Source organism: Heterocephalus glaber, unplaced genomic scaffold (genome assembly GCF_053883595.1).
Source record: "Heterocephalus glaber isolate CG9 unplaced genomic scaffold, H.glaber_assembly_v1.0 deba00001472, whole genome shotgun sequence".
Taxonomy (NCBI): domain Eukaryota; kingdom Metazoa; phylum Chordata; class Mammalia; order Rodentia; family Bathyergidae; genus Heterocephalus; species Heterocephalus glaber.
In genome coordinates this window covers 78245000-78262827 of record NW_028258315.1, presented here as the reverse complement: position 1 = coordinate 78262827, position 17828 = coordinate 78245000, and the positions used below count along the sequence as shown (strand labels likewise).

The following is a 17828-nucleotide window of genomic DNA, read 5'->3' as shown; positions in this document are numbered from 1 at the left end:
AAATGTACCAATTATTAGAATGAATAATCGATAATGTAAAATAGGAAGAAAAGGTCCAAAGGGGTAGGGGTAGTGGGAGAGGCAGGGGAAAGGAAAGAAGGGAAAGGAAAAATCATGAGAAATGGATAAAATGGAAATAAAGTCTTTGTAAATAGGTAAGGGTGGAGGGGGTGAAGGGAGGGCCAGGAATGGGGAAAAAATAAGAACCAAGATGCATTATGTAAAGGTACAATTCCCAATGAGAAATGTAATTGTGTTGTATACCTACAATGTACCAATAAAAGAATTTAATACAAAAAAAAAATTTAGAGAACACAAACTGGGCATTTCGGATGCCTAGCAGCCATTGAAGCCAGCATGCTACAAGGATACCCGCATACCCACGTTTACTACAGCACAATTCACAGTAGCCAAGAGCTGAAGCCAGCCGAGGTGCCCAGAGACAGTTTCAGCGGATACAAAAAACCAGTTCTCAGCAAAGACATGCCACTCCTTAGGTGGCTGAAGACCAGGTATACGTCCTACCGTCTGCACCTAGATACAGGTGTGCTGTGTCCTCGCACACAGAACGCAGAACAGATGCTACGGAAAGGAGAAAAGACCACAAAGCACAGCACAATGTCTTTGTAGTGCCAAGGGACCGGATAACACCCACACATTTCCCCTGACCGCTGTGTGGACCCCGACCACAGATATTTGCTCCGACCCCTGTACGTGCCAGACCCCTTCCCAATCCCCTGTAAAAGTCCCTACCAGTTCTTTGTTCGCCACTGACAGGTTGCTCACCCTCAGTCGAACTGGCACCCAGGTGAATAAAGTCTGAGCCTTGTTGCCTTCCAAAAAATAAATAAATAAATAATAAAGAGGGATCATGGGTAGCCTGGAACCATCTCCCTGACCTGGAGGTTTTTTTGCCAGCAATTCAAGCAGTTAGGTTAACAGGATTCAGCAGGCCAGCAAGAGTGTGAGGCAACTCCTAGAACTTCCCCTCCTGCAGCTCTGACCAGAGGCCACATGGAGGAGCAAACTGGTGGAGCTGGTGGTGCTGGAGCAGTTTGTTGCCATCTGACTGCAGGAGCTACACACTAGGATTGGAGGGTGTCATCCGGAGAATGGAGAGGAGCAGCGACAGTGTTGCAGGGTTTGGAGGGTGAACTGGATGACCCTGGATGGCTTTTCACTCTCCATCCATGGAAACAGACAATGCTAGTAGAAGAGATCGAATCTTAGGAAGCAGTTCAGGGATTACTGAGCTTTGAGCTCGACACTGTGCTGGGCCAGCTCAAGCAGGGATCCAGGGAGCTCCAGTCCCTAAGGCACTGTGGCAATGATGACAGTCCTGACACAGAGAGCCAGCTCCAAAGGAGACTGTTTCCCGTTACAGTCCTGGAGTTCCTGGCACTCTCAATGTGGTTGTTCCTCAAAATCGTAAATATGGAGAATCTGTTTCCCAAAGGGCAAGTTTAAAAGAAAGAGAAACTCACTCAAAAGAAACAACTTCAACCAGCGCCCTGCCCCCCAGCCACCAGTTTAGCCCCCTCCACCCCGGCCTCGAGGCTGTGCCGCTACCTGGTTCCACACTACACAGGCACAGGGGGACATAAAGGCCATTGTCCTGAGCTGCAGAAGTGAACAACAGAAAGGGCCTTTCTCAGGCTCCTTGATGAAAACTGAAGCCCATGGGAAAAGTGAAGAGAATCCCTGCAATAAAGGCACACCAGACCACAGTACTTGGTAAGTTGAAGGGATCATCACCTCCCATTGGAACCTGGACTATCTTCAGGGGAAGGGCAGCTCGAACCTGCAGTAGAGCCTTGCAGAGTTCAACCTTGCAGGAGGACAGGGAGCTCAACTTGAAACTTGCAGCCAGAAATCTGCCTGAATCTCACGAGTCTGGGACTAGCTTACTGAGACTCACTGACTCATAACTGCACACTGCTGCCCATGTTGTCTATTGTGACATCAAAGACATACCCTGAAGGAGGCCCTTCATTTTTATTTTTTATTTGTTATTTTGAAAATTATTATTTTTTTGCTCTTATTTTTAATTTTTAATTTTAATTTTTTTATTTTTCTACTCTTTTCAAATTTTTATGTTTCTGTTCTTCTTTTTTCTTTCCTTTCTCTCTCTCACTTGCCTTCTTGCTGTCCCACATTGTTCTTCATCTCCCTTTTTGTTCCTGTTCTGGCCCTAATTTGGATTTCTTCTTTATTTTTCTTTTCTTCTCTTTTTCCTTCTCTCGATTGTCATTTGTTTTAAGGGAAAGTAAATATAGTTCCTAGCCTCCCTATTGCTGTTAGGTTGTTCTGTTCTCCTTGTTCTTTCATTCTGTCTTTTCCTCTTGTCTTCAACAATTTCTAAAAAATCCCCCCAAAAACAGTTTCTTAGAGTTTGTGTGATCTTCCTGTGTCCTCTGGCCTCACTGCTAACCTTCCCTTGTCCTTCTACCTATTTATCCCTCCCTCCCCAACTCCTTCTAACGGCCCATCCCAAAGGGTAAAGTTGCCCTAATGAAGAGTTTATTCACTATAAACATATGTTGGGTTGGCCCTCGATTTTGATTTACTTCACACAGTTAAAGGTCATAGATTAATAACTACCACAAGCTGTCATTTTCCAAGCTGTGCTTGATGCTATGGTGTTGCTAATTGTATCACTTGGGCTAAGATGTTGTGATTGATCTAATCAGTTTTCCTTCCTGGTATAATGAAAATGAGATAGCCTCAGAGTCATTAGAGACTCAAAACCTAAAGACCAGCTATATATGCAAGATACTTCAGAGAAGCAATCATTCCATAAGGGTTTAAATATAAGCAACAAAGATACTTACAATAAGCAAATTCAAAGTATCAACCCAGGAATTAAATCAAGGAGAATACCAAAAACAAAAATGAGAAGACATTTAAGCAAGGCACAAACTCAGACTTCCACTGTACCAAAAGCAAATTCTGGGGGAAATGAGGTGGAAAAGTCTGATAATCAACCGCCTGGACACCCTAACTGATAGCACAGGAAATAACAAAATAGATGAATGAGACTCTAGAAAAGTTCAAAACAGAAATAATTTCCCAGATAACTACAGAGATGGTGAGCAGAGTGAAAGACATGATTAGAGGCTCTAGAACAGAAACAGATAAAAAAAAAATAGGTGTGCTCAGAACCATGCCGGATGCCATGAATGGCCAGCATAAGAAAGAAATGGAATCCATGAAACAGATTCAAAGAGCCAGGAGACTAAAAACTCCATTGAAAGTATTCACAGCAGATTAAGGGAATGTGAAGATAGAATATCAGATGTAGAAGACAAGATTGCAGTTAATGACCATGAAAACAGATTTCTTAAAAATAGTAAGGGACCACAAGAAACCAATCCAGCAACTGCTAGATGATGCAAAGAAGAATAACATAAGACTGATAGGAGTCCACGAAAAAGCAGGAGAAAGTACAATTGACTTAAAAAAACTGTTCACAGCAGTAATAGTAGAAAACTTCCCAGACAGAGGTAGAGAATTGGACGTACAGATAAGTGAGCCATATAGAACTCCAACTAGCCATGATGAAAAAAAAATCTGCACCTTGACATATAATAGTCAAGATCCCAGAAACCCAACAGAAGAACAAAATCCTACAAGCAGTTAGAGAAAAGAAACAAATCACCTACATAGGAAAGCCCATCAGAATCACAGCAGACGTCTCAACACAAACTCTCAACTCAAGAAGAGCCTGGAGTGAAGTATTTCAAGCCCTAAAAGAAAATAACTTCCAACCTAGACTGTTGTATCCTGCAAAATTATCTTTCAAAATTGATGGGGAAATTAGATACTTCCATGACAAAGAACACCTGAGAAATTTCATGAACACCAAACTAGCACTCCAAACAATTCTAAACACTATCCTAAAAAAGACAATGAAGGGGCCAGGCATTTAGCTCAGTGGTTCCACCACCTGCCTCACAAGCAGAAGGACTCAAGTTCAATCCCCGGTACCAAAAAAAAAAAAAGACAATGAAGGTCACAACTCCATGAGGCCCAACAGATGGAAGCCACCAGGCAAGGCAAGAAACTAAAGGGAAAGGGGGGAAAATAAAAATAAAAGAGCCAACAACAGTAAAACATCATGACAAGGATGAGTCAATATCTATTAATTATAACCATCAATGTAAATGGCCTCAATTCACCAATCAAAGGAAATAGACTGCCAGAAAGGATTAAGAAGCAAAATCCAACAGTATGCTGTATACAATAAACACATCTAGGCTGGGGATTTAGCTCAGTAGTTCCATTGCCTGCCTCACAAGCACAAGAACCTGAGTTTGATCCCCCGTACCACAAAAAAGAAACATAACGTAACTCAAAAAGAAATTCATAGACTGAAAGTAAAAGGATGGAAAACAGTTCTTCATGTGACAGGAACCCGGAAAAAAGCAGGGGTAGCAATTTTATTTGCAGACAAAATAGATTTCAAACCAAAACTAATTAAGAGAGATAAAGATGGTCACTACATTCTTGTGAAGGGAACAATCCAAGAGGAAGAGATGACAATCCTAAATATATATGCACCAAATACGAATGCCCCCAACTATACAAAACAAATATTAATGGACATGAAAAACCAAATAAACACTAATACAATTGTGGTGGGGGACCTCAGTATCCCACTATCACAAATAGGCAGATCATCTAGACAAAAAAATAAAAAATGAAATTCTAGAACTGAACCAAGCTGTTGAACAAATGGACTTAATAGATGTTTACAGAGTGTTCCATCCCACAAAATTAGAATATACATTCTTTTTGGCTGCACACAGATCATTCTCCAAAATAGACCACATGCTAGCTCATAGGACATGTCTAAGTAAATGTAAAAGAATTGAAGTTACTCCCTGTATATTATCAAACCATAGTGCAATAAAATTGGAGATCAATGACATAAGAAACCACAAAACCCCCACAAACACATGGAAACTGAATAACACCCTCCTGAACAACCAACAGGTCACAGAGGAAATTAAAGAAGAAATTAGACAGTTTCTACAAGTAAATGATAATGCCAGTAAAACATACAGCAATCTATGCGACACAATGAAAGCAGTTCTATGTGGGAAATTCATAGCAGTGAATGCCCATTTTAGGAAAACAGAGAACTCAGATAAATAACTTAATGCAGAACCTCAAGCTCCTAGAAAAAAAAGAGGATAACAAACCCAAAGCTCATACAAAAGAAGAAATTATAAATATCAGAGCAGAAATCAATGCAATGGAGACTAAGAGAATGATACAAAAAATTAATGAATCAAAGAGTTGGTGTTTTTGAAAGAATAAATAAAATTGATAAGCCTTTAGCCAACCTTATCAAAAAAAGGAAAGGAAAGGCTCAGATCTATGCAATTCAGAATGAAAAAGGTGAAGTCACAACAGAACCAGCAGAAATCCAGAGGATCATTAATACCTACTTCGAGAAACTGTACTCTAATAACATGCAAAACACAGAAGAAATGGACATATTCCTAGATACATATAAATAGCCAAAGTTAAATGATGAAGATATAGAAATTCTAAATACCCCAATTACAATGAGTGAAATTGAAAATGTAATAAAAAATTTACCAACAAAGAAAAGCCCAGGTCCTGATGGCTTCACTGCTGAATTCTATAAGACATTTAAAGAAGAGCTATTACCATTACTCTTTAAACTCATTAAGGAAATTGAAAGGGAAGAAATACTTCCTAATTCATTCCTGGAAGCAAGTGTTACTTTGATTCCAAAACTAGGGAAAGACTCAAACCAAAAAAAGAACTATAGGCCAATCTCCCTAATGAACATAGATGCAAAAATCCTCAAGACACTGGCAAATAGAATACAGAGGGTCATCAAGAAGATCATACACCATGACCAAGTCAGATTTATCCCAGAGATGCACTGATGGTTCAACATACATAATTAAATAAATGTAATACACTATATTAACAGAAGCAATGAGAAAAACCATATGATCATCTCAATAGATGCAGAAAAAGCATTCGACAAAATCCAACACCGATTCATGATAAAAATCCTACAGAGTATTGGAATAGGAGATCTTTTTTTTTTTTAGTTCTTTTATTGGTACATTTTAGGTATACAATTTGTTTACATTTATCATTGGGTGCTTGTACCTGTACCTGATGTATCTTGGTTCTTATTTTTTTCCCCATTACCTGTGCACCTTTCACCCTCTCCACCCTTCCCTATTTACATAGACATCATTTCCAATTTTTTTTCTTTTCTCATAGTTTTTCCTTTCACTCTTTTCCTTTCCCCTTCCCCTCCTTTCACTCCTTCATCTTTGAACCTTTTTTCCTATTTCAAATTATCAATTAATCATTTTAATCATTTTAACCCTTGTTTACATTATCAGTTTCTCACACTAGACAAATTATTTGGTATTTACACGTGTGTCCTATTTATTTCACTTAGGAGTATGGCCTCGGGCCGGGGATTTAGCTCAGTGGTTTCGCTGCCTGCTGTGCAAGCGCAAGGACCCGAGTTCGATCCCTGGTTCCAAAAACAAAACAAAACAAAACAAAAGAGTATGTATGGCCTCAGTATGCATCCATTTAGCTATATACTCTAGTATTTCATTCTTTTTTTTTTTGGTACCAGGGATCGAACTCGGGTCCTTGGGCTTGCAAGGTAGGCGACGGAACCACTGAGCTAAATCCCTGGCCCAAGTGTTTCATTCTTTATGGCTGAGTAGTACTCCATTTTATAAAAAAACCCCACATTTTCTTTATCCAGTTTCCAGTTGATGGGCACTTGGGCTGCTTCCAAGCTTTAGCTATTACAAACTGTGCCACTATGAACATGGGTGCACATATGGAATAGAAGATCTTTATCTCAACCTGATTAAGGCTATCTATGAAAAACCAACAGCCAACATCATACTAAATGGTCAAACACTGAAAACTTTCACACTAAAATCCGGAACAAGACAAGGATGCCTACTGTCACCACTCCTGTTCAGTGTAGTTCTGGAAACATTAGCCACAGCAATTAGAAAAGAGAAAGAAATAAAAGGAATAAAGATAGGAAAGGAAGAAGTTAAACTGTCATTATTTGCTGACCCAAAAAACTCCACCAAAAGACTTCTAGACTTAATTGACAGATTCAGTAGAGTAGCTGGATACAAGATAAACCTTCAAAAAACAATAGGCTTCTTGTACACAAATCACAGACTCACTGAGAGAGAAATTAGGGAAACAATTCCTTTTACAATAGCATCCAAAAAATGAAATATCTAGGAATCAATCTAATAAAGGAAGCAAAAGAGCTCTACACTGAAAACTACAGCACTCTGCAAAAGGAGATTGAGGAGGATATAAAAAAATGGAAAGACGTCCCTTGTTCCTGGGTAGGAAGAACCAATATAATGAAAATGGCCATACTTCCAAAACTGCTATATATATATAATGCAATGCTGATTGAAATTCCCATAATATAGTTCACAGAACTAGAGAAAACAATCCAAAAATTCATTTGGAACCAGAAGAGACCTAGAATAGCAAAAGCAATTCTAGGCAACAGAGACATGGCTGGGGGTATCACAATCCCCAACTTGAAACTATACTACAAAGCTACTGTGATAAAATCAGCATGGTACTGGCAAAGAAACAGACCTGAGGATCAGTGGAATAGATTAGAAGATGCAGAAACAACTTCAGACATACTCAGCCACCTCATCTTTGACAAAGGAGCCAACCACCCTCATTGGAGGAAAGATAGCCTCTTTAATAAGTTGTGTTGGAAAAACTGCATTTCAACCTGCCAAAGATTAAAACTAGACCTTACCTATCACCATGCACTAAACTAAGATCAAAGTGGATTAAAGATCTAAATATTAAGACAGAAACACTAAACTTGCTGGAAGATAAGTTAGGTAGAACTCTTGAAGACATTGGCATAGGAAAAGACTTTATGAACAAAACCTCAGTAGCATGAGAACTAGCACAAAGAATCAACAACTGGGATCTTATCTTATTAAAAAGCTTCTGCACTGTAAGAGAAACCACCAACAGGGCTAAGAGACAACCTACAATGTGGGAAAAAATTTTTAGCAGCTGTACCTTAGACAAAGGACTACCATCTAGAATATATAAAGAACTGAAAAAAAGCAACCCCCCAAATTTAAAGACCCAATTCAAAAATGGGCATCTGAAATGAACAGACATTTCTCAGACAAAGAAGTAAAAGCAGCAAATAAATATATGAAAAAATGTTCAACATCACTGGTCATTCGAGAGATGCAGATGAAAACAACACTGAGATTCCACCTCACCCCAGAAAGAATGGCTGCTATCAAGAAATCAACCAATAAAAAATGCTGGCGGAGGCATGGGGAGAAAGGAACCCTTCTCCATTGTTGGTGGGAGTGCAGACTGATGAAACCATTGTGCAAAACAACATAGAGATACCTCAAAATAATAGGGCTAGAGGTCCCATTTGACCCATATTCCCCTACTGGGTATCTTCCTAAAAGAATTAAGAGAATCATACCACAGCAATATATCTGCACCCATGTTTATAGCGGCACAGTTTGCAATAGCAAAAGCTTGGAAACAGCCCAAGCGCCCATCAACTGGAAACTGGATAAAGAAGATGTGGGTTTTTTATAAAATGGAGTACTACTGAGCCATTAAGAATGAGAAACTAGAGACATTTATAGCTAAATGGATGCATATTGAGGCCATACTCTTAAGTGAAATAAATAGGACACCCATGTGTAAATACTGAATAGTTTCTCTGATGTGGAAAACTGAAAGTGTAAATACAGGTTAAAATGATTAAAATGAATAATTGATAATTTGAAATAGGAAGAAAAGGTCCAAAGGGGTAGGGGAAGTGGGAGGGGAAGGGGAAAGGAAAGAAGGGAAAGGAAAAATTGTGAGAAAAGAAAAAAATGAAAACAAATCTTTTCAAATAGGGAAGGGTGGAGGGGGTGAATGGAACACAAGGAATGGGGAAAAAACAAGAAACAAGATACATCATGTACAGGTACAAGTACCCAATGAGAAATGTAAACATATTGTATACCTAAAATGTACCAATAAAAGAATTTAAGCAAAAAAAAAAAAAAAAAGAAATGAAACAACTTGTATGTGGTGGAGGAAAACCCTTCCCTCAGAGCTCAGCACTTTTTCTTCATCAAAGAATCCACAGTGGAGAGAAATCTCATGGCCAAGTGGATACTGCTGAGCAGAAGTTCCATCCTTGTGTGACACCAGAGTCTATACTGGGCAAAAACCTTGCCTAATATCTTGAATAAAGGAAAGCCTTTAGCCAGAGTTCTATATTAATCATCAGAGAATTCATACTGGGAAGAAAGCTTATGAATTTGTTCAGTGTGGGAAATTCTACAGTCAAAGCTCTTTGGGAAGCTGAGGCATGAGGATCACATGTTTGAGCCTATCGCTGGCAATTTAGCAACCCAGCAAGACCTGTTTCTCATGAGCTGCAATCAAGATGTTTGCTGTAGCTGAAGGTATCTCAAAGATCAGTGGAGGAAGATCGACTTCAAGGCCACGCTTGCTGGCAAGACCAGTTCCTTCTTAGCTATTGGCCAGAGGCCACCTTTGGTTCTTTACCACTTGAAGTATACCTACCCCAGGGCAGCTCATAACGCTGTATCCTCATCAGGGTGAGCAGGCAAAAAGAGCCAGAGAGAAATAAAACCAGCAAAATATAAGTCTTGACCTTATATAACAGCTCTTAAGTGACGTCCCATTACCTTTGTTATATTCTACTGTGAGAAGCACATTACCAGGTCCAGGTCACACTCAAGAGCAGGGGGCTGCTTCAGAATCGAGTCCTAGGAGGCAGGGAGCATCAGGGCCACCTGGGACCCCTGTCATGGAAGGCATCTCTTTCCCTGTGATGTAGAGCTGTGCTCATCAGCTACTGTGCACAGGATTCACCTGGAGGCCTTGTGAATTTGCAGCTTCTGACTCAGCAGGTCCAGGATGGGGCCTGAGATGCTGCATTCTTACTGGCTCCAGACGCTGCACCTCTGTCATACGTTTAGTAGTGAGGTAATAGAGAAGTAAAGCGTCTATTGACATGCTCTGAATAAATTACATTTGGCTTCTCTCCTAAGACTGAGGAAACTTACAGTATTTAAAAGACTAATATCAGCCCATAATATATTACTCAAAAATTATAAAGCCTTTGGATTTCCAAATGCCTATCTTTGTTATTTTAAACATGGTATTTGATGTAGGAATAATCAGTACGGTTAAGGCCTAGGGGTAAGGAATTTCTTCTCCAATTTTCTTTACAGAATTGCATCATAGACTATAAATAATCTCAGCTACTTGGGAAGTTGAGGCAGGAGGATCACAAGTTTGAAGGCAACCTGGGGAGCTTAATGAAACCCTGTCTCAAACAAACAAGCAAACAAACAACAAAAGCAAAGAAAAAAACAGGGCTGGGGATATAGCTTAGTGGTAAGGCACCCCAGGTTCAATCCCCAGTGCCACAAAATACAGACACAATTATCAAAAACAAGACACCTGCATCATGATGAGGAGGAAGAGCTTTTATATGAATTTAGAGGCTAAGAGATGGTCCTGGAGATTGACTATAATTTAAATGATAAAATGATAAACTTTTTCCCCCTGGTACCAGGGATCAAACTCAGGACTTTTTACCTGCGAGGCAGGCATAGCACCACTGAGCTAAATCCCCAGCCCCTAAAATGATAGATAAATTTTACCACTGTTAAAATATTTGCTTTTCAAGGGTCTAAGTTTGATCCTTGGTACAAAATAAAATTGTTTTTCATGCATAACCAGAAAGGAGAATAGTGTAAACTTTAGAAACAAATTCATCTCCTAGAATGAAGATAAATAAATCTAGAGCTAGGTAATTAGTAAAGGCTTACTGGTAATAAGCATAAGAGAAGAGTTTATCATAAAAATACAGGTTTCGGGCCGGGGATGTAGCTCAGTGGTGCAGTTCCTGCCTGGCAAATGCGAGGCCCTGATTTCCAGTATCAAAAATAAATAATAAATAAATAAAATGGCAGGTTTCTTTTTTTTTTTTGGTACCAGGGATTGAACTTGGGACCTTGTGCTTGCAAAGCAAGCGGCAGAACCACTGAGCTAAATCCCCAGCACAAGCAGGTTTCTTTTAAACTCTGTGGGCCAAAAGGCATCCAGGCTGGAGGAGGAACTGGAAGGAGCACCCCAGGTAAAGTACTTTCTGTCTCTTTGCCTTTAGTATTCCATCCTGGCATATTCCGGGGCAGAGACATGGCATCGGAAATCCAGGGGAAGGCAGCCACTAACCTTATACTCGGTCACCTTGGCCTATGTCCCTGGAAGGCAGAGCTGATCAGTTACCTGGTTCTTGAGGGTGATCAAACTACTGGATTTCTAGCTGTTGTTCTCAAACTGAGCTCATCAAAATAACCTGGATGATGTATTAAAATATAAACTGTTGGGCTGGGGATTTAGCTCAGTGGCACTGCACCTGCCTCGAAAGCGCGAGGTCCTGAGTTCAATCCCCAGTACCAAAAAACCCCAAAAAACCCCAAACTGTTGGCCCTGCCCCCAGATATGTGATTCATTAGGTCTCAGGTGGAGCTTGAAAATTGAAGTTCTACCAAGTTCCCAGATACTGGTTGGTTTTGCTGGATGCAGAGACCACAACTGGAGAACCTTTGGTCTTCGAGGATGCACTGAAGAATCACTCACCTGAGAAGAGCTGTGATAAGCCAAAGGTAAGTGGGGGGAAGAGGTGATTGCTGAAAGGGACCCATCAGGGTCTCTAAGGGCCCTCTGAGTGCTGGTGGTAATTCTTGTAGTTCTTGTAGAATGCTTATTGAACTGTTATGCAACACTTTTTCATTTCCTTTCTTATTTTTTCAGATTTCTGTTTAGTATTTTTCCCCCCAGTACGAGGATTGAACCCAGGGTCTTGGGACTGAGCCACCTCCCCAGTCCTCATTATTTTTTTTATTTTGAGAGCGCGTCTCAGCAAATCTGTAAGTTGGCCAGGCTGGGCTTGAATTGTGATCATCTTGCTTCCCAATGTGCTGGAATTACAGGTGTGCACCACCACGCTTGGCTTCAGTATGCTATATTTTGTGGGGCTTTTTGTTTTGTTTTGTTTTTTGAGAGGGTTCTTGCTATGTAGTCCAGGCTGGCCTTGAATTTTGCTATGTAGCCCAGCCGTGCTTCAAACTCACAATCTTCCTGCCTCAGCTTCTTGAGTACTAAGATTATAGATTACACACATGCACTACGTCATCTGGCCGGTATGTTATTAGATCAATGGTGCACTTAAAACATTCAACTAGAGTTTCCAAATGGCATTAGGTATTTTAAAAAACTATTTAATGAGGTATATTGGCCAGATGGTTTCTATTGTGGACTAAAGGATTTTTAACGCAGTGTTGTATAATTACACTCATTACATGTGGACATAACCCATTTTTCTACTAGTTTCTTCTCTCAATGAGCAGTCCCATCCCAAAGCATAGTACTGAGATTGAACAATAAAGGATTCAAAATAGAGTGATCTGAATTCAGTTCCACAGAAAGAATGAACTCCACAAGAAAAGAATGCTGGGGGGCTGGGGATTTAGCTTAGTGGTTCCGCTGCCTGCCTCGAAACCGCAAGGTCCTGAGTTTGATCCCTGATACCAAAAAAAAAAAAGTCAGATTATAGGAGAAATAGAATGATGGTGATCAAGAAATTTAATGAATCAATAAAGAAAAAATTTGAGAGCTTTGAGAACGCTAACAAAGCAGACAATCTCCACTAAGAGATGACCAAGCAAAAAAGGACAAATAAAATTAAGAATGAAAACCTAGTTTGGTGTACAGACCCACACCTGAATTCGAAGCAGGTTAAGGCACGAGAATCTCAAATTTGAGGACAGCCTGGGAAATTTAGTAAGACTTGGTCTCAAAATAAAACATAGGAAGGGTTGAGGATGTAGCACAATGGTATAGTATCCCTAGGTTTGATCCCCAGTAGTAGAAAAACAAAATAAAACAAACTAGAATTGGTAGAGATTAAAGAGATGAGGGTAGCTGGACATGGTGGCACATGCCTGTAATCCCAGCACTTGGGAGGCTGAGGCAGGAGGATCACTATGAGGTTGAGGCCAGCCTGGGCTACATAGTGGGACCCTGTCTCAAAGAAAGAAAAAAAAAAGGATGAGTGTAAACAACTTTATTCCAATAAGTTTGAGAATTTATATATTACAGGCAAACTTCTAGAATAATAATCAAAGTGACTCAGAAAGAGTAAGGAAGCCTCTAAATGCTTGTAAGGACCAATATGGTTGCCATTAGTTCCACACAGTCATTAGCACATGAAACGGGGATGGTACAACTGAGGGACAAAACCTTCATTTTATTTAATTTTAAGCAATGTAAAATTAAATTTAAAAAAACCTGAAACCTTGCAAAATATTGTCCCATTAAACAACTGTTTTGATGGATGGTGTAATGAGTTTCTAGTTGAAAAGAAGCTGGGTGTGGTGGTGCTCACCTGAATTGCAGCACTTTGGGGAGCTGGAGTCCGGGGGCAGGTACAGAGTACAAGCCCAGTCTGGGCAACTTAGTGACTTAGAAGATTCTTCCTCTCTCTCTCTCTCTCTCTCTCTCTCTCTCTCTCTCTCTCTCTCTCTCTCTCTCTCTCTCTCCTGGTATCAGGGATCTAACTCAGGACCTTGTGCTTGTGAGGCAGGCGCGGGACCACTGAGCTAAATCTCTGACCTTGGAAGATCCTTTCTTGAAATAAAAAATGAAAAAGGGCTACTCGGTGCAAATGCCCAGGTTCAGTCCCCAGTAGCAAAAAAAAAAAAAAAAAAGAAAGAAAGAAAAAGGAAAGGTTTTCTTTTCTTTCATTTGTAATAGATAAGATACATATGGACTTCAAAAAGAAAAAAGCAGTTTAAGGTCTTCAATAATTTAAGTGTTTGGAGGGCTGGGGATTTAGCTCAGTGGCACTGTTCCTGCCTCAAAAGCGCAAGGTCCTGAGTTTGATCCCTGGTACCTCCAAAAAGAAAGAAAAAGAGTTTGGAAGAGTTTTGAGGTCAAAATGTCAAAATGAACTGTTGACCTAGGGCAAAACAAAGGCAGTGTTTAAGTGGAATGTTGTCGTGGCTTTATGAACCCACGATTCATTTAATTAACATTTAATGGGCCGGGGATTTAGCTCAGTGGTTTCACCGCTTGCTGTGCAAGCACAAGGACCCGAATTCCTTCTGCCTCAGCCTCCCGAGTGCTGGGACTACAGGTGTGCACCACTCCTGGCCTTTTTTTTTTTTTTTTTTAAAGATGTCTTATTATGTTGCCCCGGCTGGTCTTGAACTCCTGGGCTCAGGGGATCCTCTTGCCTCAGCCTCCTGAGTAGCTAGGACTACAGGTGTGTGTCACCATACCTGGCTATATGTAATTAGCATTTTTAAACATAATTTTTGAACACACAATCACTTGATACAGCAGAGTTACTTTAATCAGAGGAATGAAGGTGGAACAGATAGAAATCCACTATAAGCAGTCTGAGGTATCTGAACAGACTGAGATTAAGACTCATATAGTTAATAAATGAAGTGCCTTGGAATGGCAGCAATAGAAGGCAATTTCCACTGCAGCTACAGTACTCTGGGGCCAGTCCAATCTGGCTGACCTCTCTGCAGCCTCCTCTGATACTGAAGAGCCCAGTTTCCAGTGGCCAATAGTGTGCCTGCGATTGACTGAAGTCATCACTCTGCCCTCTCATAGTTACTTGTGAAGCCTCACAGGAAGGTGGCGATCTCTAAAAACCTCGAGGCTGATAAACACATTTTATTTTATTTTAATTAATTAATTAATTAATTAATTTATTTATTTGGTACCGGGGATTGAGCTCGGGACCTTGCACTTGCAAGGAAGGCACCAGAACCACTGAGCTAAATCCTCGGCCCTTATTTATTTTTTTGGTACCGGGGATCCAACTTAAGTCCTTGTGCTTTCAGGGCAGGTGGCGGCACTACTGAGCTAAATCCCTGGCCCACAGATTTTATTTTATAGCCATTATCTTTACAACTTTTTTTTTCCCACTTAGAGCAGTTTTCAGTTCACAGCAAACTTGAATACAAAGTAGAGAGGTCTCATACACTTCCTGTCTACACAGACAGGCAGCTTCACCATCAACATCCTGCCCTGGTGCATTCCTTACCATCTAAGAACCTACACTGACATCATCCTCACCCGGAGCACACACCCATGGTTAGCATAGGGTTTGCTTCTGGTGTTGTGCATTCTATGTGTTTTGACAAGTGTATCAACAGTCTAGTATTTCACAGAAGTTTTCCTGCAAGCTACAGCTTCTCTGTGCTCTGTGATTCCTCACTCTGTTCTGACACCTAGCAGCCACTGCTCTTTTTCTGTCAATAGTTTTTTTTTTCTAGAATGTCACACTTGATATCATACAGTATGTAGCCGTTTCAGAGTGGTATACGTTTTTGTGTTTCCTGCCTTCTGGTTCATATTAACCTCATTTTACCTGTGCAGAGTTAGGTGGTGGTTGATACAGAAATTGAAGAATCAAACTAAAGTGTAGCCTGGGAAACCCTTGCATCAGCATCACAGGAGTGTGTACTTAAAGGTCGTTTGGGTGGCCAGAGAGCCTGAGACAGAAAAGCAAGACCCGGAGTCAGGCCAGGATTAAGCAGGTTAGAAACCACTGGATTTTTTTTTTTTTTTTCCAAAGAGTAACAGGAAGCCATTGGAGGGTTTCGAGCAGAGTAATCAGATGTTGTTTACATTTTTAAAATACATAGACTGCTGGGGAGAAGAGACTGTAGGTGGAACCACAAAGCAGCCTCCCAGTTAGGGAACTGCAGTAGCTGAGGTAGCTTGCTTTAAACAGTTATAGCAGTGCTGTGGCTGAGACTGGAGACATTTTGAAGGTACAATAGCTCAGATTTGTTAATGGGTTGAATAGGGTATCAAAGGCAATGAGAATGTTAGAAACCTAATTTGCTGGCTTCAGGAACGGGTAGATTTACCAAAATAGTAAAGATGGATATGGTGAAGGCACTGGCACGCAAAGTGTTGCCCACGTAAATATATCTTTTATGAGACATGGTCCCCATCTATTCTATACTGCAAATTTACAAAAGGCAAACCGGTATGAATTTAACAGTGAATGCCCAGGTGCCCCCCACCGAAACATTACATTTCAGTACCCATCTAGCCATTCCTCTATCAGCCCATATGATTTTTTTAAAATTAAATTCTTTTATTGGTACATTTTAGGTATACAACACAATTACATTTCTCATTGGGAATTGTACCTTTACATGATGCATCTTGGTTCTTATTTTTTCCCCATTCCCGGCCCTCCCTTCACCCCCTCCACCCTTCCCTATTTACAAAGCCTTTATTTTCATTTCTCATTTTTCCTTTCCCTTCTTTCCTTTCCCCTGCCCCTCCCACTACCCCTAAACCTTTGGACCTTTTCTTCCTATTTTGCATTATTGATTATTCATTCTAATCATCGGTACATTTCAGGTATACAATATGACATTCATGATTGGAAATTTGCACCTTTACATAGTCTCTCTTGGTTCTTATTCAGCCCATATGATTTTGTAGTGCACTTAAATCAGACCTCAATGTACAGTGTACGTCGTTCTCAATTCGACTGAGCACGCACACATCTGATGTTTTCGTATTCTTTGGATATGAAATCTACATACAAGGTGAAAGGCACAAATCTTAGGTGCACGTTAGCTGAGTTCTGACGCACGTGTACACCTATGCACACCTTAAATTGTGATGCAAAGGGCACAATCAAATGGGATGTTGGATGTGGCAGACTGCAAATCAGAGACGTCTCCGCACGCATTGTAAATTTGGGAATATCAAAGCATAGATATAAATTATGACATTAGATGAAAATACCCAGGTGGGTAGAGGAAAGAGAAGCGGCCCGGACCCCCAGAGCCCGGCGTTTAGCGGTCGGTCCGGAGAGCAGGGACACCGGGGAGGTCAAGGGTTTGGCGAGCTCGGACAGGCGGGCGCCGCGGGCAGTCCCTGAAACCACTGGGTGACCCGAGGAGTCACCAGGCGGCGCGGACGAGGTGGGGAACGCGTGCAGGGGTCTGCGGGCTCTAGGCGGGAAGAGGAGGCAGTGGGAAGGGCGAGTGGGAGGGCGGGGAGGGGAACGCGGCCGGGACGCAGGGAACGGGGGGAGGGCCCGAGGGGCCGGGGCCCGGCCGGGCGGCGGGAGGGCGGAGTCGCCGCTGCGGCCCGCGCGGCGCGGGCGGAGGGGGGGTGGTGTGTGTGTGCGCGGGTCACATGGTCGCGCTGCCCTCCCCGTCAGCCTCCCTCGCCGCCGCGGTGCTGGCTGCAGGAAGCCGCCGCGCCGCCGCTTTTGTTGTCACGGTCCCCGCGAGGAGGGCCGCGCGCCCGGCCGCTGCCGCCCTCTCCCTGCAGCCCGCGCCAGGCTGCGGGGCCTGGGTCTCGCCCGCCCCGCCCATGAGCGCGCTCCGCGACCACCGCCGTCTCCGGCCCGGGGCGGCGCGGCTCTGAGGCGGGCAGCGGACGGCCCCGGCCCCTCCCAGAGGGCACCATGGAGGTGAATGCGGGTAAGACCCGGGCTGCGGAGGGCGGGGGAGTCCAAGGGGGCTTCTCGGGGGCGGCGGGCGGCATGTTCGCGAGTCGGCGCGGTGGGCTGCTGAGCGCGGTGCGTCCATCCCAGGCCCGGCTCCCGGTGACCCCCAGGCCGCTTCGCGCCAGCCCTCACGGCTCCCCGCAACGCCGCAGCGCGGCCCGGCGGCGCCCAGCCC

The 17828-nt window shown here is 42.2% G+C and overlaps 1 protein-coding gene and 1 pseudogene across 3 annotated transcripts in view; both read left to right on the top strand.

Annotated features, from left to right (window-relative positions):
* Positions 1-357: 357 nt before the first annotated feature.
* LOC147826424 (zinc finger protein 24 pseudogene) lies at positions 358-4006 on the top strand (annotated as a pseudogene).
* Positions 4007-17103: 13097 nt separating this feature from the next.
* Positions 17104-17828, top strand: part of Nr1d2 (nuclear receptor subfamily 1 group D member 2) — a 32428-nt gene continuing 31703 nt past the window's right edge. For 2 of the 3 annotated variants that reach the window (XM_087181447.1, XM_087181446.1), the window contains exon 1: positions 17341-17627. In XM_087181447.1, the coding sequence (XP_087037573.1) occupies positions 17612-17627 (16 nt within the window). In that variant the 5' untranslated portion in view covers positions 17341-17611. Of the gene's footprint in view, positions 17121-17340; positions 17628-17828 lie in introns of those variants that run through there. The other variant, XM_087181448.1, reaches the window with a different exon arrangement.